Source organism: Oncorhynchus gorbuscha, linkage group LG02 (assembly GCF_021184085.1).
Source record: "Oncorhynchus gorbuscha isolate QuinsamMale2020 ecotype Even-year linkage group LG02, OgorEven_v1.0, whole genome shotgun sequence".
NCBI lineage: Eukaryota > Metazoa > Chordata > Actinopteri > Salmoniformes > Salmonidae > Oncorhynchus > Oncorhynchus gorbuscha.
In genome coordinates, this window is record NC_060174.1 from 32987651 (window position 1) to 33002778 (window position 15128).

General features: G+C 45.9%; 1 protein-coding gene across 3 annotated transcripts in view; it reads left to right on the forward strand.

Annotated features, from left to right (window-relative positions):
• LOC123992576 (transmembrane protein 266-like) overlaps positions 1-15128 on the forward strand; it is a 72097-nt gene that overhangs the window by 32693 nt on the left and 24276 nt on the right. The window contains exon 1 of one of the 3 annotated variants that reach the window (XM_046293828.1): positions 8250-8380. The exons of the other annotated variants lie outside the window; for them this stretch is intronic. Coding sequence (XP_046149784.1) covers positions 8283-8380 — 98 coding nt within the window. The 5' untranslated portion in view covers positions 8250-8282. Of the gene's footprint in view, positions 1-8249; positions 8381-15128 lie in introns of those variants that run through there. 3 annotated transcript variants of the gene reach the window in all.

Genomic DNA, 15128 nt, shown 5'->3' on the forward strand with positions numbered 1-15128 from the left:
CCAGATCAGAAAGTTCACAGAAATCCCACACTCCATAAATCACAATCTGGTTAAATTTGTATCCAAACAAAAAAATGATATATAAAATCAGCAATTTACATATCACACTCCATTTGGAGTGACTGTCATCCCTTCTTGACATATATCTTTCCTTCTATATGCAGACGGACAAAGTACATTTGTAGATTTACCCAAAGAACAGGAGACCAGGAAACTGGTCATTTTCCCCTTCGAACACATGATTCAAAACAACATGTTGAATAAAATATTAACCCATTTGAATAACTAATCAACTTAGAACTACAACAGTAATGGTACCACTCTTATTAGAGACTGGTGTTTCACATTCATTTTATAATTAAATCCTACCTGTTCCTGTCATTTCTAGTGAGATGAATCAGGCCTCACCATTAAAATATTTCCTCTCCCTTTTCTTTCCCTGACCTTCTGAAACCATTTAAACACCTCTCAAAGTATTTTCATCCTTCTGCATACCCAATTTAAAACTGAAGTGAAAAAAAAAACATCCAAAATAGATCCCACAGTATCAACACCACTAACGCATATTCATAACCGGTAAATTTTGTGTGTGTGTGTGTGTGTGTGTGTGTGTGTGTGTGTGTGTGTGTGTGTGTGTGTGTGTGTGTGTGTGTGTGTGTGTGTGTGTGTGTGTGTGTGTGTGTGTGTGTGTGTGTGTGTGTGTGTGTGTGTGTGTGTGTGTGTGTGTGTGTGTGTGTGTGTGTGTGTGTGATAAACCATATGACAAAAACAAACAAATATGGCCAGGCCTTATTTAATTTATTAACTCCACTTTAACACCGAATCCGGATAACTATATAGACTTGAAGTTGGAAGTTTACATACACTTAGGTTGGAGTCATTAAAACTTGTTTTTCAACCACTCCACAAATTTCTTGTTAACAAACTATAGTTTTATCAAGTCCGTTAGGACATATACTTTGTGCATGACACAACATGTGTTTACAGACAGATTATTTCACTTATAATTCATGGCTTTAGAAGCTTCTGATTGGCTAATTGACATCATTTGAGTCAATTGGAGGTGTACCTGTGGATGTATTTCAAGGCCTACCTTCAAACTCATTGCCTCTTTGCTTGACATCATGGGAAAATCATAATAAATCAGCCAAGACCTCAGAAAATAAATTCTAGACCGTCACAAGTCTGGTTAGTCCTTGGGAGCAATTTCCAAACGGCTGATGGTATCACGTTCATCAGTACAAACAATAGTTCGCAAGTGTAAACACCATGGCATAACACAGCCGTCGTACCGCTCAGGAAGGAAATACATCATTAGCTCTACTATTATTCTGACAAAGTGGTGATCCTAACTGACCTAAGACAGGGAATTCTTACTCTGATTAAATGTCAGGAATTGTGAAACACTGAGTTTAAATGTATTTGGCTAAGGTGTATGTAAACTTCTGACTTCAACTGTACCTATCAAACTGCTATATTTCACTAACCACTCTCCCAAGACCATAGCCTCAAGAAACATTTCAAAGAGAGATAATGAAAACCCCTCCTCTTCTGGAAAAGAAAGTGTACATTTCGTTAGCATTCACTGTGCTACATCTTAATCAGCCATCCCAAAGTATTATTTATGAACCAAACATGATAATGCTAAATCCACTGTCCTTACGCCAATCATTAAATGTTTGTTTTAATCCACCCAATTCTTTATTTATCATGCACTACCCTTAGACACAATTCACTCCCATATGGTATTATATGATTGGTCACTCTCTTCCTTAACCATGTACAATTATCCTGGTATCATTACTAGACCAATGTCCAATCACCATATGTAACAGCTGTTTCACCTTAGATTGTTCCTGTTAACCTTTCTAAATGTAATACTGTTTCCTGTCGCAAATGTCGTCAATTTCTCATCTTAAGGAATCAGTGATATTTGATCCCAGGCATCTAATAAAGAGTTGTCTCCCTTAATTAACATACATAATGTATTGGACTTCCATCAGTCCTGGAAGCAAGAATCCTACTCAAGACACATCAGATAATACAGTGATCCATTAAGTGGATTCGATCCCATCTAAAATAAACAATCCCAGAACCCCTTTCTGGTAATCCTATCAGTTTAACCTGTTGCATTAATTTAGTAAAATACAAAACTGTTGTTTAACACATGTAGAACCTTCAAAAAGTAAGAGCTGTCTCATCAGCTTAACAGTCAATACTTATTTCATTCTACTTTTATTACTGGACACTATTCCACTTAATAGAAACCAATTATAATTTTAGAATACATTAACTTCCTGCTCAAATTCACTGGTGTTACCTAACTATAAAACCAAGCAACAATAATCAGAAACTGTCCAAGAATGTTTCTCATACCTCTACTTCAAATGTCCCACTGCCTGCTCCCTTTCAACCGCAGTGACTCTTTTTTATAATCTCAAGGCTCAATCCCTCTACTCATCATTTAACCTTGTATTGAAACCTCAGCTTTTCAAATTACTAAAATATTGCATCATTAAAGTGCTATAAAAACACTAATAACATATTACTATTCACATACTGTTAACACTAATATCCACTGTCCTTGATTCTCACATGGATTACTCAACCCTGCTCTGCTAAGAAGCAGGATTGATCAAAACTCTCTGATTCATAATGCATAATATTTTTTTTGCCAAAAGGAAGTCAACACTCAAGCTAACTGGCTGAAGTTGGCTAGCTAATTTAGCTAACGCTACTTCTAGACACAACCAAGAGAATACATCTTCACTCTCCATTCTACTCACTCGCAGGGCTGGTTAGGCTCTTTACATGTTTGTTAAAAACGTTGGTGACTAACTGTGCTGCTGGCAATAATTCAAATTACGTCATTTCCCTGACGTTTACTGACACCGGCCATATTCAACTCGCATTCGTAAATTCCTAAGTTTTCTGCACTCTGGTACATCCAAACCAGTGCTTTGAAATTCAAACAAAATAGCCTGAGCAACTTTACCAAGTACCCCATTTTACAATATCCATACTCAAAAATGCGGTAGATGCAATTACACTGATAGAACGCTAACTTCAATACGCTGATATATTGATTATATCTGGTTTTATGTGATTGTGCCGAGTCATAATTTCCTCCCTGAATTATTTTCTAAATCTTTCTAACGGTCTGTTTATGTCATGTTTGTCATTTATTATCATGTCTTGTCCCTGTGCTCCCCATTCTATTCGTTTCCCTCTGCTGGTCTTAGTAGGTTCTTTCCCTCTTTCTATCCCTCTCTCTCCCCCTCCCTCTCTCACTCTCTCGCTCTCTCTTCTCTCTATCGTTCCGTTCCTGCTCCCAGCTGTTCCTATTCCCCTAATCATCATTTAGTCTTCCCACACCTGTTCCCGATCCTTTCCCCTGATTAGAGTCCCTATTTATTCCTTTGTGTTCCGTTCCTGTCCCGTCGGTTCCTTGTTTAGTATTCACCATGCTGTGATTGCGTTTCGCCCTGTCCTGTCGTGTTTTTGCTGTGATTGTGTATCGCCCTGTCCTGTCGTGTTTTTTGCCTTCATCAGATGCTGCGTGTGAGCAGGTGTCTCTGTCAACTACGGCCTGCGCCTACCCGAAGCGACCTGCAGTCTGTGGCCGCTTCTCCAGTTATTCCCCTCTACAGACTAGAGGATTTCTGTTATTCCCTGTTTGGACTTAAATAAACTCTGTTTCTGTTAAGTCGCTTTTGGTCCTCTATCACCTGCATGACAGAAGGAACCGACCAAGGAATGGACCCAGCGACTTCAGACGCTCGTTACACTGCCGTCAAGATCCAAGGAGCCATGCTCGGCAGACACGAGCAGGAATTGTCTGCTGCTCGCCATGCCGTGGAGAACCTGGCCGCTCAGGTTTCCGACCTCTCTGGACAGTTCCAGAGTCTACGTCTCGTGCCACCTGTTACTTCCTGGCCTGCCGAGCCTCCAGAACCTAGGGTTAATAACCCACCTTGCTACTCCGGGCAGCCCACTGAGTGCCGCTCCTTTCTCACGCAGTGTGAGATTGTGTTCTCTCTCCAACCCAACACATACTCTAGAGAGAGAGCTCGGGTTGCTTACGTCATTTCACTCCTTACTGGCCGGGCTCGAGAATGGGGCACAGCTATCTGGGAGGCAAGGGCTGATTGCTCTAACAAGTTCCAGAACTTTAAAGAGGAGATGATTCGGGTTTTGACCGTTCAGTTTTTGGTAGGGAGGCTTCTAGGGCCCTGGCTTCCTTATGCCAAGGTGAACGGTCCATAACGGATTATTCTATTGAGTTTCGCACTCTTGCTGCCTCTAGTGAGTGGAACGAGCCGGCGCTGCTCGCTCGTTTTCTGGAGGGACTCCACGCAGTGGTTAAGGATGAGATTCTCTCCCGGGAGGTTCCTTCAGATGTGGACTCTTTGATTGCTCTCGCCATCCGCATAGAACGACGGGTAGATCTTCGTCACCGGGCTCGTGGAAGAGAGCTCGCATCAACGGTGTTTCCCTGCTCCGCATCGCAACCATCTCCCTCCTCTGGCTTTGAGACTGAGCCCATGCAGCTGGGAGGGATTCGCATCTCGACTAAGGAGAGGGAACGGAGGATCACCAACCGCCTGTGCCTCTATTGCGGAGTTGCTGGACATTTTGTTAATTCATGTCCAGTAAGAGGCCAGAGCCCATCAGTAAGCGGAGGGCTACTGGTGAGCGCTACTACTCAGGTCTCTTCATCTAGATCTTGTACTACTATGTCGGTCCATCTACGCTGGACCGGTTCGGGTGCTACATGCAGTGCCTTGATTGACTCTGGGGCTGAGGGTTGTTTCATGGACGAAGCATGGGTTCGGAAACATAACATTCCTTTCAGACCGTTAGACAAGCCTACGCCCATGTTTGCCTTAGATGGTAGTCATCTTCCCAGTATCAAATTTGAGACACTACCTTTAACTCTCACAGTATCTGGTAACCACAGTGAGACTATTTCTTTTTTGATTTTCCGTTCACCGTTTACACCTGTTGTTTTGGGTCATCCCTGGCTAGTATGTCATAATCCTTCTATTAATTGGTCTAGTAATTCTATCCTATCCTGGAACGTTTCTTGTCATGTGAAGTGTTTAATGTCTGCCATCCCTCCCGTTTCTTCTGTCCCTACTTCTCAGGAGGAACCTGGCGATTTGACAGGAGTGCCGGAGGAATATCATGATCTGCGCACGGTCTTCAGTCGGTCCCGAGCCAACTCCCTTCCTCCTCACCGGTCGTATGATTGTAGTATTGATCTCCTTCCGGGGACCACTCCTCCTCGAGGTAGACTATACTCTCTGTCGGCTCCCGAACGTAAGGCTCTCGAGGATTATTTGTCTGTGTCTCTTGACGCCGGTACCATAGTGCCTTCTTCTTCTCCGGCCGGGGGGGGGGGTTCTTTTTTGTTAAGAAGAAGGACGGTACTCTGCGCCCCTGCGTGGATTATCGAGGGCTGAATGACATAACGGTTAAGAATCGTTATCCGCTTCCCCCTTATGTCATCAGCCTTCGAGATTCTGCAGGGAGCCAGGTGCTTTACTAAGTTGGACCTTCGTAACGCTTACCATCTCGTGCGCATCAGAGAGGGGGACGAGTGGAAAACGGCGTTTAACACTCCGTTAGGGCATTTTGAGTACCGGGTTCTGCCGTTCGGTCTCGCCAATGCGCCAGCTGTTTTTCAGGCATTAGTTAATGATGTTCTGAGAGACATGCTGAACATTTTTGTTTTTGTCTATCTTGACGATATCCTGATTTTTTCTCCGTCACTCGAGATTCATGTTCAGCACGTTCGACGTGTTCTACAGCGCCTTTTAGAGAATTGTCTCTACGTAAAGGCTGAGAAGTGCTCTTTTCATGTCTCCTCCGTTACTTTTCTCGGTTCCGTTATTTCCGCTGAAGGCATTCAGATGGATTCCGCTAAGGTCCAAGCTGTCAGTGATTGGCCCGTTCCAAGGTCACGTGTCGAGTTGCAGCGCTTTTTAGGTTTCGCTAATTTCTATCGGCGTTTCATTCGTAATTTCGGTCAAGTTGCTGCCCCTCTCACAGCTCTTACTTCTGTCAAGACGTGTTTTAAGTGGTCCGGTTCCGCCCAGGGAGCTTTTGATCTTCTAAAAGAACGTTTTACGTCCGCTCCTATCCTCGTTACTCCTGACGTCACTAGACAATTCATTGTCGAGGTTGACGCTTCAGAGGTAGGCGTGGGAGCCATTCTATCCCAGCGCTTCCAGTCTGACGATAAGGTTCATCCTTGCGCTTATTTTTCTCATCGCCTGTCGCCATCTGAGCGCAACTATGATGTGGGTAACCGTGAACTGCTCGCCATCCGCTTAGCCCTAGGCGAATGGCGACAGTGGTTGGAGGGGGCGACCGTTCCTTTTGTCGTTTGGACAGACCATAAGAACCTTGAGTACATCCGTTCTGCCAAACGACTTAATGCCCGTCAAGCTCGTTGGGCGTTGTTTTTCGCTCGTTTCGAGTTTGTGATTTCTTACCGTCCGGGTAGCAAGAACACCAAGCCTGATGCCTTATCCCGTCTGTTTAGTTCTTCTGTGGCTTCTACTGATCCCGAGGGATTCTTCCTTATGGGCGTGTTGTCGGGTTAACAGTCTGGGGAATTGAAAGACAGGTTAAGCAAGCACTCACGCACACTGCGTCGCCGCGCGCTTGTCCTAGTAACCTCCTTTTCGTTCCTGTTTCCACTCGTCTGGCTGTTCTTCAGTGGGCTCACTCTGCCAAGTTAGCTGGTCATCCCGGTGTTCGAGGCACTCTTGCGTCTATTCGCCAGCGCTTTTGGTGGCCGACTCAGGAGCGTGACACGCGCCGTTTCGTGGCTGCTTGTTCGGACTGCGCGCAGACTAAGTCGGGTAACTCTCCTCCTGCCGGTCGTCTCAGACCGCTCCCCATTCCTTCTCAACCATGGTCTCACATCGCCTTAGACTTCATTACCGGTCTGCCTTTGTCTGCGGGGAAGACTGTGAGAGCCGCCAATAAACGCAGGATTAAGAGTCCAAGGTATTGTTGCGGCCAGAGAGTGTGGCTTTCCACTCGCAACCTTCCTCTTACGACAGCTTCTCGTAAGTTGACTCCGCGGTTCATTGGTCCGTTCCGTGTCTCCCAGGTCGTCAATCCTGTCGCTGTGCGACTGCTTCTTCCGCGACATCTTCGTCGCGTCCATCCTGTCTTCCATGTCTCCTGTGTTAAGCCCTTTCTTCGCACCCCCGTTCGTCTTCCTCCCCCTCCCGTCCTTGTCGAGAGCGCACCTATTTACAAGGTACATAAGATCATGGACATGCGTTCTCGGGGACGGGGTCACCAATACTTAGTGGATTGGGAGGGTTACGGTCCTGAGGAGAGGAGTTGGGTTCCGTCTCGGGACGTGCTGGACCGTTCACTCATCGATGATTTCCTCCGTTGCCGCCAGGATTCCTCCTCGAGTGCGCCAGGAGGCGCTCGGTGAGTGGGGGGTACTGTCATGTTTGTCATTTATTATCATGTCTTGTCCCTGTGCTCCCCATTCTATTCGTTTCCTCTGCTGGTCTTAGTAGGTTCTTTCCCTCTTTCTATCCCTCTCTCTCCCCCTCCCTCTCTCACTCTCTCGCTCTCTCTTCTCTCTATCGTTCCGTTCCTGCTCCCAGCTGTTCCTATTCCCCTAATCATCATTTAGTCTTCCCACACCTGTTCCCGATCCTTTCCCCTGATTAGAGTCCCTATTTATTCCTTTGTGTTCCGTTCCTGTCCCGTCGGTTCCTTGTTTAGTATTCACCATGCTGTGATTGCGTTTCGCCCTGTCCTGTCGTGTTTTTGCTGTGATTGTGTATCGCCCTGTCCTGTCGTGTTTTTTTGCCTTCATCAGATGCTGCGTGTGAGCAGGTGTCTCTGTCAACTACGGCCTGCGCCTACCCGAAGCGACCTGCAGTCTGTGGCCGCTTCTCCAGTTATTCCCCTCTACAGACTAGAGGATTTCTGTTATTCCCTGTTTGGACTTAAATAAACTCTGTTTCTGTTAAGTCGCTTTTGGGTCCTCTATCACCTGCATGACAGTTTAAGCCCTGGAAGGCTTGACCACACTCTATTCCTTCCTATTTATATCCACATTATTTTTCTTTCTCTGATTATTGTACTCGGTTTATTGGTTATTGCCCCTGTCTCTATGTTTTTATAATTGTTCTCCCTTTTTGAGTATATTCTTACTTCAAATGGCACGGTCTGACACATTGTCCTCCGGGTTCCCGTAGTGCCAGAAGACGTGTGTAAAAAGAGCCTCCGCAGTTTCCATGGCCGACGGGAGTCCAGGCAGAGGAAGGAGGCGACAAGCTTTGGAAAACCAATCCACAATGACGAGAACAGTGGTGTTCCCCTGGGAGGGTGGAAGGTCAGTGACAAAGTCCACCGAGAGGTGAGACCAGGGTTGTTGCGGAACCGTCAGGGGAAGAAGCTTTCCATAGGGGAGGTGTCTGGGTGTCTTAGACTGGGCACAACCAGGAAGTCCCTAGACAAGGTGGGCCACCAGTAGTTCTCAGTCAAGCAGGCAATGATACGGCCTATCCCAGGATGGCCCGACACAGGTGCCATGTGCGCCCAGGTAAGGAGGTGGTCCCGCACCCCCGTGTGCATGTAGGCGTGGTTCTCTGGGCACTGTAGAGTTGTGGTTTCCATACGCAGGGCCTGCCATATGTCGGCATCCACGTCCCACACCACTGGCACGATCATACGGAACGGAGGGATGATGTGGGTCTCCTCTCCCTACATCATAGAGGCAAGACAGGGAGTCCGCCTTCACGTTCTTCGAGCCTGGCCTATAAGAATGTGTAAATTGGAACCTGGCGAAGAATACAGCCCATCTGGCCTGTCTCGGGTTTAGTCTCTTCACTGTCCTGGTGGGGCTGCAGGTAGCCTAGTGGTTAGAGCATTGGACTAGTAACTGAAAGGGTGTAAGATCAAATCCCCGAGCTGACAAGGTAAAAATCTGTCGTTCTTCCCCTGAACAAGGCAGTTAACCCACTGTTCCTAGGCCATCATTGAAAATAAGAATTTGTCCTTAACTGACTTGCCTACTTAAATAAAGGTTAAATTTAAACAATAATAATGTACTCCAGGTTGCGGTGGTGCGTCCACATCAGGAAAGGGTGTTTGGACCCCTCCAGCCAGTGCCTCCACGCCTTCAGAGCCTTCATCGACCGCCAAGAGTTCCCAGACCCGTACGTCGTAGTTCCTCTGGGTGGGGCTCAGCTGCTTGAAGTAAAAGGCGCAGGGCCGCAGCTTTGGAGGCGTTTCCGGTGAAATGGGGCAGCACTGCCCCAACTCCTACTTCAGAGGCATCCACACCGACAATGAAGGGAAGTGAGGGGTCGGGATGTGCCAGCACGGGAGCAGTGATGAAGTGTGCCTTCAGTGTCCCGAATGCCATCTCCGCCTCTGCCAGCCAATGAAGCTGCTGGAGACCTCTCAGCAGGGAGGTAAGAGGTGCGACCACCGTGCTGAACCCCCGGAAGAACCTCCGGAAATAGTTGGCGAAACCCAGGAATCGCGGGACTGCTTTCATGGCGTTGGGGATGGGCCATGACCTGACTGCGCTGACACGTTGCTCCACCATCTCCACTCCCTTTGTGGATATGAGGTAGCCCTAAAAGGACACAGACTGCTGGAAAAACAACAAAAAATCTTGTTTAATAACTTCTTATGGATCATTGGGACGCTACTGTCCCACCTGGCCAACATCCGGTGAAATTGCAGAGCGCCAAATTCAAATGACAGAAATCGTAACATTAAACATTCATGAAAATACAAGTGGCATATAATTTAAAAGCATAACTTCTTGTTAAGCCAGCCGTGTTGTTAGATTTCAAAAAAGTACACCATGCGATTATCTGAGGACAGCGCCCCGCACACAAAAGCATTACATACATTTTCCAACCAAGCAGATGCGTCACAAAAGTCAGAAATAGCGATAAAATAAATAACTTACCTTTGAAGATCTTCATCTGGTTGCAATCACAAGGGTCCAAGCTACATACAAAATGGTCCTTTTGTTTGATAGTGTCCTTCTTTATATCCCAAAAAAAGTCCGTTTCAATGGCGCGCTTGACTCTGTAATCCACCGGTGTCCCTCGTTCAAAATGCATACAAAATTAATCCCGTAAATTACCAATAAACTTCTTCTAAACAAGTCATACAATGTTCCTAATCAATCCTCAGGTACCCTATTATGTAAATAAACGATACAATTTAAGACGGAGAATACCGGAGATCATTACCAAAGATAAATAGCGAAGTACGCACACTCACCGGAACGCGCTACAAACACTACAGCCAAAATGGGAGCCATAAATTCTATCTCATTTCTCAAAAAACAAGCCCCCGGACAGGGCCAAACAGGAAGGATATAACCCCACCCACTTTGCCAAAGCACAGCCCCCACACCACTAGAGGGAAATCTTCAACCACCAACTTACCATCCTGAGACAAGGCCGAGTATAGCCCACAAAGATCTCCAACACGGTACAACCCAAGGGGGGGAACCCAGACAGGCCGACCACAACAGTGAATCAACCCCCCAGGTGACGCATCCCCCCAGGGACGGCACGAGAGAGCCCCAGCAAGCCAGTGACTCAGCCCCGTAACAGGGTTAGAGGCAGAGAATCCCAGTGGAAAAGGGGAACCGGCCAGGCAGAGACAGCAAGGGCGGTTCGTTGCTCCAGAGCCTTTCCGTTCACCTTCCCACTCCTGGGCCAGACTACACTCAATCATATGACCCACTGAAGAGATGAGTCTTCAGTAAAGACTTAAAGGTTGAGACCGAGTTTGCGTCTCTGACATGGGTAGGCAGACCGTTCCATAAAAATGGAGCTCTATAGGAGAAAGCCCTGCCTCCAGCTGTTTGCTTAGAAATTCTAGGGACAATTAGGAGGCCTGCGTCTTGTGACCGTAGCGTACGTATAGGTATGTACGGCAGGACCAAATCAGAGAGGTAGGTAGGAGCAAGCCCATGTAATGCTTTGTAGGTTAGCAGTAAAACCTTGAAATCAGCCCTTGCTTTGACAGGAAGCCAGTGTAGAGAGGCTAGCACTGGAGTAATATGATCAAATTTTTTGGTTCTAGTCAGGATTCTAGCAGCCGTATTTAGCACTAACTGAAGTTTATTTAGTGCTTTATCCGGGTAGCCGGAAAATAGAGCATTGCAGTAGTCTAACCTAGAAGTGACAAAAGCATGGATTAATTTTTCTGCATCATTTTTGGACAGAACGTTTCTGATTTTTGCAATGTTACGTAGATGGAAAAAGCTGTCCTCGAAATGGTCTTGATATGTTCTTCAAAAGAGAGATCAGGGTCCAGAGTAACGCCGAGGTCCTTCACAGTTTTATTTGAGACGACTGTACAACCATTAAGATTAATTGTCAGATTCAACAGAAGATCTCTTTGTTTCTTGGGACCTAGAACAAGCATCTCTGTTTTGTCCGAGTTTAATAGTAGAAAGTTTGCAGCCATCCACTTCCTTATGTCTGAAACACATGCTTCTAGCGAGGGCAATTTTGGTGCTTCACCATGTTTCATTGAAATGTACAGCTGTGTGTCATCCGCATAGCAGTGAAAGTTTACATTATGTTTTCGAATAACATCCCCAAGAGGTAAAATATATAGTGAAAACAATAGTGGTCCTAAAACAGAACCTTGAGGAACACCGAAATGTACAGTTGATTTGTCAGAGGACAAACCATTCACAGAGACAAACTGATATCTTTCCGACAGATAAGACCTAAACCAGGCCAGAACATGTCCGTGTAGACCAATTTGGGTTTCCAATCTCTCCAAAAGAATGTGGTGATCGATGGTATCAAAAGCAGCACTAAGGTCTAGGAGCACGAGGACAGATGCAGAGCCTCGGTCCGATGCCATCAAAATGTCATTTACCACCTTCACAAGTGCCGTCTCAGTGCTATGATGGGGTCTAAAACCAGACTGAAGCATTTCGTATACATTGTTTGTCTTCAGGAAGGCAGTGAGTTGCTGCGCAACAGCCTTCTCTAAAATCTTTGAGAGGAATGGAAGATTCGATATAGGCCGATAGTTTTTATATTTTCTGGGTCAAGGTTTGGCTTTTTCAAGAGAGGCTTTATTACTGCCACTTTTAGTGAGTTTGGTACACATCCAGTGGATAGAGAGCCGTTTATTATGTTCAACATAGGAGGGCCAAGCACAGGAAGCAGCTCTTTCAGTAGTTTAGTTGGAATAGGGTCCAGTATACAGCTTGAAGGTTTAGAGGCCATGATTATTTTCATCATTGTGTCAAGAGATATAGTACTAAAACACTTGAGCGTCTCTCTTGATCCTAGGTCCTGGCAGAGTTGTGCAGACTCAGGACAACTGAGGTTTGGAGGAATACGCAGGTTTAAAGAGGAGTCCGTAATTTGCTTTCTAATAATCATAATCTTTTCCTCAAAGAAGTTCATGAATTTATCACTGCTAAAGTGCAAGTCATCCTCTCTTGGGGAATGCTGCTTTTTAGTTAGCTTTGCCACAGTATCAAAAGGAATTTCGGATTGTTCTTATTTTCCTCAATTAAGTTAGAAAAATAGGACGATCGAGCAGCAGTAAGGGCTCTTCGGTACTGCACGGTACCATCCTTCCAAGCTAGTCGGAAGACTTCCAGTTTGGTGTGGCGCCATTTCCGTTCCAATTTTCTGGAAGCTTGCTTCAGAGCTCGGGTATTTTCTGTGTACCATGGAGCTAGTTTCTTATGAGACATTTTTTTAGTTTTTAGGGGTGCAACTGCATCTAGGGTATTGCGCAAGGTTAAATTGAGATCCTCAGTTAGGTGGTTAATGGATTTTTGTCCTCTGGCGACCTTGGGTAGGCAGAGGGAGTCTGGAAGGGCATCAAGGAATCTTTGTGTTGTCTGTGAATTTATAGCACGACTTTTGATGTTCCTTGGTTGGGGTCTGAGCAGATTATTTGTTGCAATTGCAAACGTAATAAAATGGTGGTCTGATAGTCCAGGATTATGAGGAAAAACATTAAGATCCACAACATTTATTCCATGGGACAAAACTAGGTCCAGCGTATGACTGTGAGAGTGAGTGGGTCCAGAGACATGTTGGACAAAACCCACTGAGTCGATGATGGCTCCAAAAGCCTTTTGGAGTGGGTCTGTGGACTTTTCCATGTGAATATTAAAGTCACCAAAGATTAGAATATTATCTGCAATGACTACAAGGTCTGATAGGAATTCAGGGAACTCAGTGAGAAACGCTGTATATGGCCCAGGAGGCCTGTAAACAGTAGCTATAAAAAGTGATTGAGTAGGCTGCATAGATTTCATGACTAGAAGCTCAAAAGACGAAAACGTCATTTTTTTTTTTTGTAAATTGAAATTTGCTATCGTAAATGTTAGCAACACCTCCGCCTTGCGGGATGCACGGGGGATATGGTCACTAGTGTAGCCAGGAGGTGAGGCCTCATTTAACACAGTAAATTCATCAGGCTTAAGCCATGTTTCAGTCAGGCCAATCACATCAAGATTATGATCAGTGATTAGTTCATTGACTATAATTGCCTTTGAAGTAAGGGATCTAACATTAAGTAGCCCTATTTTGAGATGTGAGGTATCATGATCTCTTTCAGTAATGACAGGAATGGAGGTGGTCTTTATCCTAGTGAGATTGCTAAGGCGAACACCGCCATGTTTAGTTTTGCCCAACCCAGGTCGAGGCACAGACACGGTCTCAATGGTGATAGCTGAGCTGACTACACTAACTATGCTAGTGGCAGACTCCACTATGCTGGCAGGCTGGCTAATAGCCTGCTGCCTGGCCTGCACCCTATTTCATTGTGGAGCTAGAGGAGTTAGAGCCCTGTCTATGTTGGCAGATAAGATGAGAGCACCCCTCCAGCTAGGATGGAGTCCGTCACTCCTCAGCAGGTCAGGCTTGGTCCTGTTTGTGGGCGAGTCCCAGAAAGAGGGCCAATTATCTACAAATTCTATCTTTTGGGAGGGGCAGAAAACAGTTTTCAACCAGCGATTGAGTTGTGAGACTCTGCTGTAGAGCTCATCACTCCCCCTAACTGGGAGGGGGCCAGAGACAATTACTCGATGCCGACACATCTTTCTAGCTGATATGCACGCAGAAGCTATGTTGCGCTTGGTGATCTCTGACTGTTTCATCCTAACATCATTGGTGCCGACGTGGATAACAATATCTCTATACTCTCTACACTCGCCAGTTTTAGCTTTAGCCAGCACCATCTTCAGATTAGCCTTAACGTCGGTAGCCCTGCCCCGGGTAAACAGTGTATGATCGCTGGATGATTCGCTTTAAGTCTAATACTGCGGGTAATGGAGTCGCCAATGACTAGAGTTTTCAATTTGTCAGAGCTAATGGTGGGAAGCTTCGGCGTCTCAGACCCCGTAACGGGAGGAGTAGAGACCAGAGAAGACTCGGCCTCTGACACCAACCCGCTGCTTAATGGGGAGAACCGGTTGAAAGTTTCTGTCTGCTGAATGAGCGACACCGGTTGAGCGTTCCTACAGCATTTCCTTCCAGAAACCGTGAGAAAGTTGTCCGGCTGCGGGGACTGTGCCAGGGGATTTATACTACTATCTGTACTTACTGGTGGCACAGACGCTGTTTCATCCTTTCCTACACTGAAATTACCCTTGCCTAACGATTGCGTCTGAAGCTGGGCTTGCAGTACAGCTATCCTCGCCGTAAGGCGAGCACAGCGGCTGCAATTAGAAGGCATCATGTTAATGTTACTACTTAGCTTCGGCTGTTGGAGGTCCTGACGAATCGTGTCCAGATAAAGCGTCCGGAGTGAAAAAGTTGAGGAAAAAATAAATATATGAACGGTAATTAAAAAGTGAAACCCGTAAAGTTGTCAGGTAGCAAAATAGGTTGGCAACAAAACGCACAGCAATTTGAAAACAAGCCTGCAAGTTGCGACCGGAAATGACGTCTCAGAAGAGAACAATGACGTCTCCCATCTTTCTTCTTAACAAATAAATACGATTGAGGAGGCTGGTGACGGGGGGCGGATAAAACCCTGCTGGAGGCTGTCCTGTACGTAGATCTCCATGGCCTCGGTCTCCGCATAGGAGAGATGTCCTCTCGGAAGGGCTGCGTCAG